This window comes from Pavona decussata, unplaced genomic scaffold (assembly GCF_977016875.1).
Source record: "Pavona decussata unplaced genomic scaffold, jaPavDecu1.1 SCAFFOLD_602, whole genome shotgun sequence".
NCBI classification, from domain to species: domain Eukaryota; kingdom Metazoa; phylum Cnidaria; class Anthozoa; order Scleractinia; family Agariciidae; genus Pavona; species Pavona decussata.
In genome coordinates, this window is record NW_028145860.1 from 5,146,571 (window position 1) to 5,160,313 (window position 13,743).

At 39.8% G+C, this 13,743-nt stretch overlaps 1 protein-coding gene across 3 annotated transcripts in view; it reads right to left on the minus strand.

Moving 5' to 3' along the window:
* LOC146449595 (diacylglycerol kinase delta-like) overlaps positions 1 to 13,743 on the minus strand; it is a 52,921-nt gene that overhangs the window by 12,487 nt on the left and 26,691 nt on the right. For all 3 annotated transcript variants that reach the window (XM_085101190.1, XM_085101189.1, XM_085101188.1), the window contains exons 23-32: positions 13,560 to 13,621; positions 12,265 to 12,307; positions 11,735 to 11,803; positions 11,573 to 11,620; positions 10,571 to 10,702; positions 10,071 to 10,195; positions 9,658 to 9,769; positions 8,939 to 9,040; positions 8,698 to 8,808; positions 7,374 to 7,476 (exon numbers count right to left, since the gene is read on the minus strand). In XM_085101190.1, the coding sequence (XP_084957316.1) occupies positions 7,374 to 7,476; positions 8,698 to 8,808; positions 8,939 to 9,040; positions 9,658 to 9,769; positions 10,071 to 10,195; positions 10,571 to 10,702; positions 11,573 to 11,620; positions 11,735 to 11,803; positions 12,265 to 12,307; positions 13,560 to 13,621 (907 nt within the window). The remainder of the gene's footprint in view (positions 1 to 7,373; positions 7,477 to 8,697; positions 8,809 to 8,938; positions 9,041 to 9,657; positions 9,770 to 10,070; positions 10,196 to 10,570; positions 10,703 to 11,572; positions 11,621 to 11,734; positions 11,804 to 12,264; positions 12,308 to 13,559; positions 13,622 to 13,743) is intronic.

Below are 13,743 nucleotides of genomic sequence, written 5' to 3' on the forward strand. Positions count from 1 at the left end.
GAATTCTTACGATTCGGGGTTAGGAATTCTTACGTTTGGGGGTTAGATTTCTTACGTTAAGGGTTAGGAATTCTTACGTTTAAGGGTTAGTTTTGTTACGTTTGGGGGTTAGTTTTCTTACGTTTGGGGGATAAGAATTCTTACGTTTGGAAGTTAGATTTCTTACGTTTGGGGGTTAGGATTTCTTACGTTTGGGGGTTAGTTTTCTTACGTTTGGGGGTTAGATTTCTTACGTTTGGGGGTTAGTTTTCTTACGTTACGAGGTTAGGAATTCTTACGTTTGGGGGTTTGTTTTTTTACGTTTGGGGGTTAGGAATTCTTACGTTTGGGGGTTAGTTTTCTTACGTTTGGGGGTTAGGAATTCTTACGTTTGGGGATTAGATTTCTTACGTTTGGGGGTTAGGAATTCTTACGTTTGGGGGTTAGTTTTCTTACCTTTGGGGGTGAGGAATTCTTACGTTTGGGGGTTAGATGTCTTCCGTTTAGGGTTTAGGAATTCTTACGTTTGGGGGTTAGTTTTCTTACGTTTGGGGGTTACTTTTCTTAAGTTACGGGGTTAGGAATTCTTACGTTTGGGGGTTAATTTTCTTACGTTTGCGGCTTAGGAATTCTTACGTTTGGGGGTTAGGAATTCTTACGTTTGGGGGTTAGATTTCTTAGGTTTGGGGGTTACGAATTCTTACGTTTGGGGGTAAGTTTTCTTACCTTTTGGGGATAGGAATTCTTACGTTTGGGGGTTAGGATTTTTTACGTTTGGGGGTTAGTTTTCTTACGTTTGGGGGTTAGGAATTCTTACGTCTGGGGGTTAATTTTCTTACGTTTAAGGGTTAGGAATTCTTACGTTTAAGGGTTAGTTTTCTTACGTTTGGGGGATAGGAATTCTTACGTTTGGGGGCTACTTTTCTTACGTTACGAGGTTAGGAATTCTTCCGTTTGGGGGTTAGTTTTCTTACGTTAGGGGCTTAGGAATTCTCACGTTTGGGGGTTAGGAATTCTTACGTTTGGGGGTTAGATTTCTTAGGTTTGGGGGTTACGAATTCTTACGTTTGGGGGTAAGTTTTCTTACCTTTTGGGGATAGGAATTCTTACGTTTGGGGGTTAGGATTTTTTACGTTTGGGGGTTAGTTTTCTTACGTTTGGGGGTTAGGAATTCTTACGTCTGGGGGTTAATTTTCTTACGTTTAAGGGTTAGGAATTCTTACGTTTAAGGGTTAGTTTTCTTACGTTTGGGGGATAGGAATTCTTACGTTTGGGGGCTACTTTTCTTACGTTACGAGGTTAGGAATTCTTCCGTTTGGGGGTTAGTTTTCTTACGTTAGGGGCTTAGGAATTCTCACGTTTGGGGGTTAGGAATTCTTACGTTTGGGGGTTAGATTTCTTAGGTTTGGGGGTTACGAATTCTTACGTTTGGGGGTTAGTTTTCTTACGTTTTGTGGATAGGAATTCTTACGTTTGGGGGTTAGGATTTTTTACGTTTGGGGGTTAGTTTTCTTACCTTTGGGGGTGAGGAATTCTTACGTTTGGGGGTTAGATGTCTTCCGTTTAGGGTTTAGGAATTCTTATGTTTGGGGGTTAGTTTTCTTACGTTTGGAAGTTAGGAAATCTTCATTTGGGGGTTGGTTTTCTCACGTTTGGGGGTAAGGAATTCTTACGTTTGAGGGTTACTTCTCTTACGTTTGGGGGTTAGGAATTCTTACGTTTAGGGGTTAGTTTTCTTACGTTTGGGGGTTAGTTTTTTTACGTTTAGGGGTTAGGAATTCTTACGTTTGGGGGTTAGATTTCTCAAGTTTGGGGGTTAAGAATTCTTACGTTTGGGGGTTAGTTTTCTTACGTTTGGGGGTTAGAAATTCTTATGTTTGGGGGTTAGTTTTCTTACGTTTGGGGGTTAGGAATTCTTATGTTTGGGGGTTAGTTTTCTTACGTTTGGGGGTTAGGCATTCTTACGTTTGGGGGATAGGAATTTTTACTTTTGGGGGTTAGATTTCTACCGTTTGGGGATTAGGAATTCTTACGTTTCGGGGTTGGTTTTCTTACGTTTGGGGGTTAGTTTTCTTACGTTTGGGGGTTAGAAATTCTTACGTTTGGGGGTAAGGAATTTCTTACGTTTGGGGGTTAGGAATTCTTATGTTTGGGGTTAGTTTTCTTACGTTTGGGGTTTAGGAATTCTTACATTTGGGGGTTAGTTTTCTTACGTTTTAGGGTTAGGAGTTCTTACGTTTGGGGATTAGATATCTTACGTTTAGGGGTTAGGAATTCTTACGTTTGGGGGTTAGGAATTCTTACAATTGGGGGTTAGATTTCTTACCTTTGGGAGTTAAGAATTCTTACGTTTGGGAGTTAAGAATTCTTACGTTTGGGGGTTAGGAATTCTTACGTTTGGGGGTTAGATTTCTTACGTTTGGGGGTTAGGAATTCTTACGTTTGGGGGTTAGGAGTTTTTACGTTTGGGGGTTAGTTTTCTTACGTTTGGGGGTTGGGAATTCTTACGTTTGGGCGTTAGTTTTCTTACGTTTAAGGGTTAGGAATTCTTACGTTTGGGGGTTAGTTTTCTTACCTTTGGGGGTGAGGAATTCTTACGTTTGGGGGTTAGATGTCTTCCGTTTAGGGTTTAGGAATTCTTATGTTTGGGAGTTAGGAATTCTTACGTTTGGGGGTTAGGAGTTGTTACAATTTGGGGGTTGGGTTTCTTACGTTTGGGGGTTAGGAATTTTTACTTTTGGGGGTTGGGTTTCTTACGTTTGGGGGTTAGGAATTCTTACGTTTGGGGGATAGGAATTTTTACTTTTGGGGGTTAGTTTTCTTACGTTTGGGGGTTAGGAATTCTTACGTTTGGGGGTTGGGTTTCTTACGTTTGGGGGTTAGGAATTCTTACGTTTGGGGGTTGGTTTTCTTACGTTTGGGGGTTAGTTTTCTTACGTTTGGGGGTTAGAAATTCTTACGTTTGGGGGTAAGGAATTTCTTACGTTTGGGGTTAGTTTTCTTACGTTTGGGGGTTAGGAATTCTTATGTTTGGGGTTAGTTTTCTTACGTTTGGGGGTTAGGAATTCTTACGTTTGGGGGTTAGTTTTCTTACGTTTTAGGGTTAGGAGTTCTTACGTTTAGGGGTTAGATTTCTTACGTTTAGGGGTTAGGAATTCTTACGTTTGGGGGTTAGGAATTCTTACAATTGGGGGTTAGATTTCTTACGTTTGGGAGTTAAGAATTCTTACGTTTGGGAGTTAAGAATTCTTACGTTTGGGGGTTAGGATTTCTTACGTTTGGGGGTAAGATTTGTTACGTTTAAGGGTTAGGAATTCTTACGTTTGGGGGTTAGTTTTCTTACGTTTGGGGGATAAGAATTCTTACGTTTGGAAGTTAGATTTCTTACGTTTGGGGGTTAGGAATTCTTACGTTTGGGGGTTAGTTTTCTTACGTTTGGGGGTTAGATTTCTTACGTTTGGGGGTTAAGAATTCTTACGTTTGGGGGTTAGTTTTCTTACGTTTGGGGGTTAGGAATTCTTACGTTTGGGGGTTAGATTTCTTACGTTTGGGGGTTAGTTTTCTTACCTTACGAGGTTAGGAATTCTTACGTTTGGGGGTTAAGAATTCTTACGTTTGGGGGTTAGTTTTCTTACGTTTGGGGGTTAGGAATTCTTACGTTTGGGGGTTAGATTTCTTACGTTTGGGGGTTAGGAATTCTTACGTTTGGGGGTTAGGAGTTTTTACGTTTGGGGGTTAGTTTTCTTACGTTTGGGGGTTGGGAATTCTTACGTTTGGGCGTTAGTTTTCTTACGTTTAAGGGTTAGGAATTCTTAGGTTTGGGGGTTAGTTTTCTTACCTTTGGGGTTGAGGAATCATTACGTTTGGGGGTTAGATGTCTTCCGTTTAGGGTTTAGGAATTCTTACGTTTGGGGGATAGGAATTCTTACGTTTGGGGGTGTGTTTTCTTACGTTTAGGGGTTAGGAATTCTTACGTTTGGGGGTTAAGAATTCTTACATTTGGGGGTTAGGAAATCTTACGTTTGGAGGTTAGTTTTCTTACGTTTGGGGGATAATAATTCTTACCCTTGGGGGTAAGCTTTTTAAGTTTGGGAGTAAGGAATTCTTACGTTTGGAGGTTAGTTTTCTTACGTTTGGGGGTTAGTTTTCTTACGTTTGGGGGTTAAGAATTCTTACATTTGGGGGTTAGGAAATCTTACGTTTGGAGGTTAGTTTTTTTACGTTTGGGGGATAATAATTCTTACCTTTGGGGGTTAGCTTTTTAAGTTTGGGAGTAAGGAATTCTTACGTTTGAAGGTTAGTTTTCTTACGTTTGTGGGTTAGGAATTCTTACGTTTGGGGGTTAGGAATTCTTACGTTTGGGGGATAGGAATTTTTACTTTTGGGGGTTAGATTGCTAACGTTTGGGGGTTAGGAATTCTTACGTTTGGGGGTTGGGTTTCTTACGTTTGGGGGTTAGGAATTCTTACGTTTGGGGGTTGGTTTTCTTACGTTTGGGGGTTAGTTTTCTTACGTTTGGGGGTTAGAAATTCTTACGTTTGGGGGTAAGGAATTTCTTACGTTTGGGGGTTAGGAATTCTTATGTTTGGGGTTAGTTTTCTTACGTTTGGGGGTTAGGAATTCTTACGTTTGGGGGTTAGTTTTCTTACGTTTTAGGGTTAGGAGTTTTTACGTTTGGGGATTAGATATCTTACGTTTAGGGGTTAAGAATTCTTACGTTTGGGGGTTAGGAATTCTTACAATTGGGGGTTACATTTCTTACCTTTGGGAGTTAAGAATTCTTACGTTTGGGAGTTAAGAATTCTTACGTTTGGGGGTTAGGAGTTCTTACGTTTGGGGGTTAGATTTCTTACGTTTAAGGGTTTAGAATTCTTACGTTTAGGGATTAGTTTTCTTACGTTTGGGGGTTAGTTTTCTTACGTTTGGGGGATAAGAATTCTTACGTTTGGAAGTTAGATTTCTTACGTTTGGGGGTTAGGAATTCTTACGTTTGGGGGTTAGTTTTCTTACGTTTGGGGGTTAGTTTTCTTACGTTACGAGGTTAGGAATTCTTACGTTTGGGGGTTAGTTTTTTTACGTTTGGGGGCTAGGAATTCTTACGTTTGGGGGTTAGTTTTCTTACGTTTGGGGGTTAGGAATTCTTACGTTTGGGGGTTAGATTTCTTACGTTTGGGGGTTAGGAATTCTTACGTTTGGGGGTTAGGAGTTTTTACGTTTGGGGGTTAGTTTTCTTACGTTGGGGGGTTGGGAATTCTTACGTTTGGGCGTTAGTTTTCTTACGTTTAAGGGTTAGGAATTCTTACGTTTGGGGGTTAGTTTTCTTACCTTTGGGGGTGAGGAATTCTTACGTTTGGGGATTAGATGTCTTCCGTTTTGGGTTTAGGAATTCTTATGTTTGGGAGTTAGGAATTCTTACGTTTGGGGGTTAGGAGTTCTTACAGTTTGGGGGTTGGGTTTCTTACGTTTGGGGGTTAGGAATTTTTACTTTTGGGGGTTGGGTTTCTTACGTTTGGAGGTTAGGTATTCTTACGTTTGGGGGATAGGAATTTTTACTTTTGGGGGTTAGTTTTCTTACGTTTGGGGGTTAGGAATTCTTACGTTTGGGGGTTGGGTTTCTTACGTTTGGGGGTTAGGAATTCTTACGTTTGGGGGTTGGTTTTCTTACGTTTGGGGGTTAGTTTTCTTACGTTTGGGGGTTAGAAATTCTTACGTTTGGGGGTAAGGAATTTCTTACGTTTGGGGTTAGTTTTCTTACGTTTGGGGGTTAGGAATTCTTATGTTTGGGGTTAGTTTTCTTACGTTTGGGGGTTAGGAATTCTTACGTTTGGGGGTTAGTTTTCTTACCTTACGAGGTTAGGAATTCTTACGTTTGGGGGTTAGGAATTCTTACGTTTGGGGGTTAGATTTCTTACGTTTGGGGGTTAGGAATTCTTACGTTTGGGGGTTAGAAATTCTTACGTTTGGGGGTAAGGAATTTCTTACGTTTGGGGTTAGTTTTCTTACGTTTGAGGGTTAGGAATTCTTATGTTTGGGGTTAGTTTTCTTACGTTTGGGGGTTAGGAATTCTTACGTTTGGGGGTTAGTTTTCTTACCTTACGAGGTTAGGAATTCTTACGTTTGGGGGTTAGTTTTCTTACGTTTGGGGGTTAGGAATTCTTACGTTTGGGGGTTAGATTTCTTACGTTTGGGGGTAAGGAATTTCTTACGTTTGGGGTTAGTTTTCTTACGTTTGAGGGTTAGGAATTCTTATGTTTGGGGTTTGTTTTGTTACGTTTGGGGGTTAGGAATTCTTACGTTTGGGGGTTAGTTTTCTTACCTTACGAGGTTAGGAATTCTTACGTTTGGGGGTTAGTTTTCTTACGTTTGGGGGTTAGGAATTCTTACGTTTGGGGGTTAGATTTCTTACGTTTGGGGGTTAGGAATTCTTACGTTTGGGGGTTAGGAGTTTTTACGTTTGGGGGTTAGTTTTCTTACGTTTGGGGGTTGGGAATTCGTACGTTTGGGCGTTAGTTTTCTTACGTTTAAGGGTTAGGAATTCTTAGGTTTGGGGGTTAGTTTTCTTACCTTTGGGGTTGAGGAATTCTTACGTTTGGGGGTTAGATGTCTTCCGTTTAGGGTTTAGGAATTCTTACGTTTATGGGATAGGAATTCTTACGTTTGGGGGTTAGGAATTCTTACATTTGGGGGTTAGGAAATCTTACGTTTGGAGGTTAGTTTTCTTACGTTTGGGGAAAATAATTCTTACCTTTGGGGGTTAGCTTTTTAAGTTTGGGAGTAAGGAATTCTTACGTTTGGAGGTTAGTTTTCTTACGTTTGGGGGTTAGGAATTCTTACGTTTGGGGGTTAGTTTTCTTACGTTTGGGGGTTAAGAATTCTTACATTTGGGGGTTAGGAAATCTTACGTTTGGAGGTTAGTTTTCTTACGTTTGGGGGATAATAATTCTTACCTTTGGGGGTTAGCTTTTTAAGTTTGGGAGTAAGGAATTCTTATGTTTGGAGGTTAGTTTTCTTACGTTTGTGGGTTAGGAATTCTTACGTTTGGGGGTTAGGAATTCTTACGTTTGGGGGTTAAGAATTCTTACGTTTAGAGGTTAGTTTTCTTACGTTTGGGAGTTAGGAATTCTTACGTTTGGGGGTTAGTTTTCTTACGTTTGGGGGTTAGGAATTCTTACGTTTGGGGGTTAGTTTTCTTACGTTTGGGGTTTATGAATTCTTACGTTTGGGGTTTATGAATTCTTATGTTTGGGGGTTAGTTTTCTTACGTTTGGGAGTTAGGAATTCTTACGTTTGGAGGTTAGTTTTCTTACGTTTAGATTTTCTTAGATTTCTTTTGTAAATCCAGCTACAGGACTCTCTTTTCACTTTCTTAAAATCAAGTCACTTGTTTCACACACCTGAAGGGGCGGAGCCGACTTTAGTCATTTCCGGTTTCTTAGATGATCTCAGGAATCCAAGCTTGAACTTGCCTTTTCCTTTGGTGGAAGACTGTCTTTCAATCTATAAATACAATTCAATGTTGATTAGAAAGAGATTTAGAGCAGCATCCCTTCAGCTTTTATTCAATCGATTCCTTTACGGTAAACCAACACACAACTAACATAACTAATCAGAACTCGAGGCAAACAAACCGGCGCCAAGTGAGAGAAATTGCGTGCAAGCAAGCAATCGGGGTAAAAATTCCTTGGGACACTTCAAATCCGGGCGCAAAAAATACACATTTATAATATTAGCCATATGGTAGCCTGAGTAGAAGTCGTTTCCGTTTCCTTTAAGCCAAGCGGGGTAAGCGCGCGAAGGCATTGGGCAAAAAGGAGCAAAAAAGTAAGAGCGGGGGGGGGAGGGGCGGGGAAGGCCCCTCCCCCCCGCTCTTACTTATTTGCTCCTTTTTGCCCAATGCCCTCGTGCGCTTGCCCCGCTTGGCTTGAAGGAAACAGAAACGACTGCTACGCAGGCTACCATATGGTTATGTATTCACGCCTTTGTTAAATCAGTGTGCTGGTCTTGTCATCCGTGACACTAGAACACCCTTCCCCCCCCCCCCCCGCCCCTTCCCAAACCCCATACCCCTTGAGATCAATATTGCATCGGTTGGGGGGAGGGGGGTGGGGATGCGAGACGCACGAGTAAAATACGTGTCCCAAGACTTCTGGCACGGATTGAAGTACCGATTGGTGTTACCTTTGCTTCTAAATGGTTGAAAGTGATTGCCTTTGACACCCAACTGAAAACCATTATATAAGCTTCAGAAAACTGTTTCCCTGTTTCTTTATATCCAACAGTTTAACAGTAATGAAACCTGTAAAAGGTCACATGTCCTCCAAATATTTAGTGACAGTTTTCTCAAAGAAATTGAGTTAAACGTGGAATCTTCCACTTTAGACGCAAAGCTAAACAGCTGACTAAAAGACATTTTTACAATCTTGAGTTTTTGCGCAAAGTACTTGTGCAAAGTTTTTAACGTCAGTCACAAAGTTGCCACAAAGTTTTATTTGCTTCCAACTCTTGCAAAGTTTTCTACTAACAAACGTCAGATCATGAATAAATGAGAGACGATCGCCGAAACGCTTTAAACTACGGGAAGTTCAAGAGAATGGAAACCGGAAGGATAATTGCCTTTCCGTGTTTCCTTCGACTGTAGTGTGTAGTAGTTGTCTTGAATTGAATGTGTTCCCATTCAATTAATTACAGATTAACAACACAAGTCATTTTCTAACTCACCTCCTCTTCAGTTAGATTTGTTAGTCCATAAGCCTCCACTGTCTTGGTGATCAGCGGTTTTACCGTTGTAATGGCTGACCACAGGCTTCTCTCCGTTTCAAGTTGCAGAGCCTGTTGGATACACAAAAGAGCCTGGTGAGAACAATCTTTTATATCCTCATGGAAAGAGTGGAAGGAACGTAATACAGTACAGATTGTTGTAGCTGAGGGATGCTTGAGCATGTTGTTGCCGTGTACTTACTGGTTCAAGCTTTGGAAGAGCAAGCTTAAGAAAATCTGTCGTCTCTTGAACCAAGGCTCTCCCGGTCGTAACAAGATCCGTGATTCTTCCTTTACTGGGAGCCTGGAGATGAAAACAAAACATTGTCTGTCATAACATTTCCTGAACTTTAACTCTGGCAAAGTGAAAACAAATCTGTTTAAAACGAAAAATTCATCTTCGGTTATGCAACCCCACCCACAGGTATACGAGAGAAAACGATTGAAAACGCTTTGAAACCGAGATTTTCGACAACGTCGACTAAAGAAGAGATTTTGAAAAAAGAGATTTAACATTTTCGTGTGATCGGCAAAAACAAAAGAAATGAAACCGAGGCTTTCAAAAACGATGACGTAACAACTTGATAGAAATCAATAGAAAGAAACGTTTTCGATCGTCTGCAATCATTTCGAAAATGAATAAAAACACAGGAGGACTAAAGTAACAGCATAAGATTAGAAACGGATATGTATGAATGGTCTAGAGGGTTATATAATAAGGTGTTTTCCCGCGCTTAACAGCAATTGCGTCTTTGTGTTTTTGTTTTGATTGATTTAAATTTTGGAGTGTTTGCGTTTGATTGAAAGCGTAATGACAGGGAGTTCAAACTGCTGTAATATCAGTGTTAAAAATCTAGAGAAGTGAGTGCTTACTTTCAGTACAACTTTCAGTAAAACTCAACAGATCTCAAAACAGCTTACCTCGGGTATTTTTCCATCCAAAACAAGTCTCTCAATTGATGTCGCAGCAGTGTCTGCTAAAGTTAACATCTCTTGAAGCTCTGTTCCGCGAGGTTCACATGCGGTCTTGACACTGGAAAATAATGAAACTGTGTTACATTACATCACTTACCAAATGAGTCTGTGAATGAAACCTACACGGTGTTACCATTCAAATGAAAGCTACTGGGCAGTACTTTCCTGTGGCGCTGTTTATTGCGCTGTACAAGGTGATTCAAACTTTCGATTCTGTGGATGAAAACCTGAAGTGTGACCATTCAAATGAAAGCTACTCAGCAGTACTTTCTTGTGCATCTGTGGATGAAATCTTAAGTGTGACCGTTCAAATGAACGATTTTGAGCTGGCAGTAAAGTGATATCTTAGTCGTCCTTACCAGTTGACTAAAATGCTCAAACTCTGAACCAGTGAAGTCAGTACTTCAGCTTGAACGTTAGTTACACATGAACTGATCTTTTCCTGCTGGATTTCCGTCCATTCTCTCAATGTTGTCTCAAATTCCTGCACAAAAAAAAAACATTCCTCTAAGTTTCTAAGGAGAGTCTTGAGTCTTTCAGGTAAACCTAAGAAGGCATCAGACCAACTTGCAAATGAGTGGCAAAACAGACATCGTCATCCTAATCAACATCAACATCATCATCGTCATCATTATCATCACCACTCGTTTACGCATTCGCCCCCCCCCCCCTCCCCTCGCCTCTCGCATTCTCTACCCTCATGCCCTTTTTCATTTATGGATAGTACGAGAAAAAGCATGGTTAGAGGCTTCAATTCAACTAACGTTTTGACCAGAAATTTTTCCTCTAACATCAATCATTTATTCAGTGCCTGCTGCTTGGAATATAGTTTCTTTCTTTATTTATTCCTCCATCTTACCCTATCTCTAACCAGCATCTGTGCTCTGTTCTTGTGAACAATCTTGATATATCCTGGAGGTTGCATCCAGGCCTCCCCGTCCACCTGAACTGGCACCGATTCACCAAATATGGAAATCTTGACAGCTCGGCACTGAAAAGAAGCAAAGGAGTTAAAAGGTGATCATTCACATGTTTTTGTATGAAGAGCATTCCATAAATGAGGTAATTAATAAAAACTAGTCCCACACTTCTAGATAAATTCCCAATCATTCATTTTCAGCCATGCTATTAATCCACGGTTGAAAAAGAATTCCGGTGATCGTAATTATGTTGACTGGATATTAATGGTGATATATGGGCAAATGTTTCAACATAAAAGCCGTTATCACCGGAGATTTGAGGCGGTTATGATAACAAACTCATTTACACGATTACGTGATTACTATTTGTTAACATGAAGTATCAACGTCAACGCAACATGTTCAGCCAAACGCAAACACTGCAGTTAAATCAAAACAAAAAAGACGCAACTGCTGTCAAGCGGGAAAACAAATTGTTATCGTTGTTATTAGTTGATTGACTGCAGCATGTTTGGTTAAAGGGTGTTGCACAAAAAATTTAATCAATAAGAGAAATAATCTAAAAAAAGAGCAAGGCTGATTTCACGGTTAGGGAAGTATATTTTCCAATATTTCGAAAGGCACGGCCTTTCTTCCTCAGAGTATGTTCGTGAAATCCCTACAGGATCCGATACTTTTATTTTGTCTCAGTGGCCCTTGCAAACCCAGTTAAATACTGGTTTTTACTGAATCAATAAGAGACTTCAAACAAGCAGCGCAATTAAAATTTTCGGCAGTTTTATCTATTTAACATTTTTATTGGGTTAAACTACAAATAAGATTACAAGGTTATATGACAGTGATAACAAAATCGAGAAAAGAGAAAGCACGCAAAACACAGAAGTAGTTACCCAATTGGGCGGGGCCCCTCCCCGATAAAATTTGTTGGAAGTAAAACTCACCTGTGCGATCCTGTGGTGTTGCATCCCTCCAAACACTTTAGACATACCCTGAATTAAAAAACATCAACACAAATGTTTAAGGAATGACTGGCTGTTTTGTTTGTCTGAATATAAATGTACTAAACTCAAGTGAAGTTCCTAATATGCAGGAGATCAACACACCATTTGGCTTGCACCAAGAACAGCAACCACTTCCAAGATGTTATCGTCATTTGAAGGTTCCATAAAACCCTGCAACAGTCAAACAAACTTGAGTGATCCAGCAATGGATTCTATGGCAAACGGCTAACTGCAAGCTATCGTTTGCTACCTGCCGTGTAATACATAAAATTATACTTCGTAAGGTTCAAACAATACAACTGGTTCATCTCCTAAAACCGCCAACAACAGCGGAAAAAGTTACTTGCTTAATTCTACCGTTCAACGTTTCACCGGCCATGAAGGTGATACAAATGTAGTACATACCTCTAATGATTAACGTAATAAATAAAGCTAAAAACAACAACGTCTTGTCCATGAAGAATGGTTGTTAATGACTAATGAAATGGTAGTTTACTATGCAACTGTTATTTGAGTCGTCACGCAATGCTTCAGGGAGAAGAAACACTGCGTGACAACCCAACATGGGTGTATCAGACTGATCAGACTAGGACAATTACAATGAAAGAAAAAGCAAAAGCTTCACCACTTACATCATCCCGCCTTGTTCCCCAGAAATTAGCCCCACCCATGTAACTGTAGACGGAGAAAGAACAGAGTTGAAGTCACTTACAAACAAAACTTCTATGATCGACGTTTAAGCCATGTGTGCAAGTTGACATCGTGAAAAGGTAATATTAAAGTGCTACTATGATCAAATTTTTACCTCTTGAATTTTAAGGTTTATCACATAGAATTCTAGGAAAGATTAAAAACGCCGTTTACCGTTTCTAAATATCTGCATTGGTTCCGGAGAAATTTAAGTTTGAAAAATGTGTAACATATGTAAATGGGATGACTGACGACGTCATATTCTCAACTCAATATAACGTCAAGTATATAAATAGAGCTATCTCAGTCAATTTACAGCACAGACTATTGAAACCTCACAATAATAGTTCTAAAGGCAATACACCTACGGCTATAAAAAATTCGGTTCCCATGGCAACTCACTCTTTTCCAGTCCCCTCCAACCTGATTTCAATATTTCAGTGATTTTTAGCTTGAAAAACATTTAACAAGGCCACGAACTCGACCTAACATATTTTTACGCTTGCTGGATCATGCAGATGAGGCACCATTGGCAAATATCAAAATAGAACGCCAAAGGTGGCCAGCAAAGCCTTAAGTATCAGGGAGGAATGGAACCCAGTATGTTGCCATGGTAACAAAACCGATAAGCTCATGTTATGAAGCACATCTGGAACAATGTTATTGCAAAGAATCAAGCATTTCTGATACAAATTGGCTGAGATATATTTTTTCATAATATTTGATAAAAATTCGGTTGAGTTTATGACGTCATCACTTGGCTAATTTGCATATTTTAAAAACTTGAACATCTCTGGAACAAAAAGAGATATATGAAAATAGTAAACAGCATTCTTCTTCACGTACAGACTACTTGTTTATGTTTTAAAATGGCTCAGATTAGAAAGACGCGAATTTCGTCATAGTAGCACTTTAAAGAACTCCTTGAGTTTTATCACTCAAATGAAAGGAATAAGCTACTGAACGTTACTTTCTTCTGATAATGTTAATTATGTTGTGCTTAGTAGCTGAAGTTGTTAGTGCGAGACGGGATGAAGTACTTCAGTGTGGTTAAAAAATAAAGGCTAACTGTAAGCCCTACTTTTGTGGTGCTGTTCATTATGGTAAGTCTGGCGTGCAAGGCGGTTTGGGGAAGGGATGGTCTAAGTAAGTAGATACAAGGTGTGTTTATCTTACCATACTATAAAGAAGTGAAAACATGCTTGATATACTTTCTAGTTTCTAATATATTTAGCACCTCGTTATGTTAAGTACGACAATTCCTTGGAGGCTTGGAAGATTGATTTTGTGCCCGTCACACTGTGAAAAAACAAACAACAGATAATACAGTGATACAAACCAAAACGTTAGGCTCCATGTTCACAAATTATAATACATTATTATAATACACGAGTAGGTAACCAAAGTAGCAAAACAATAAA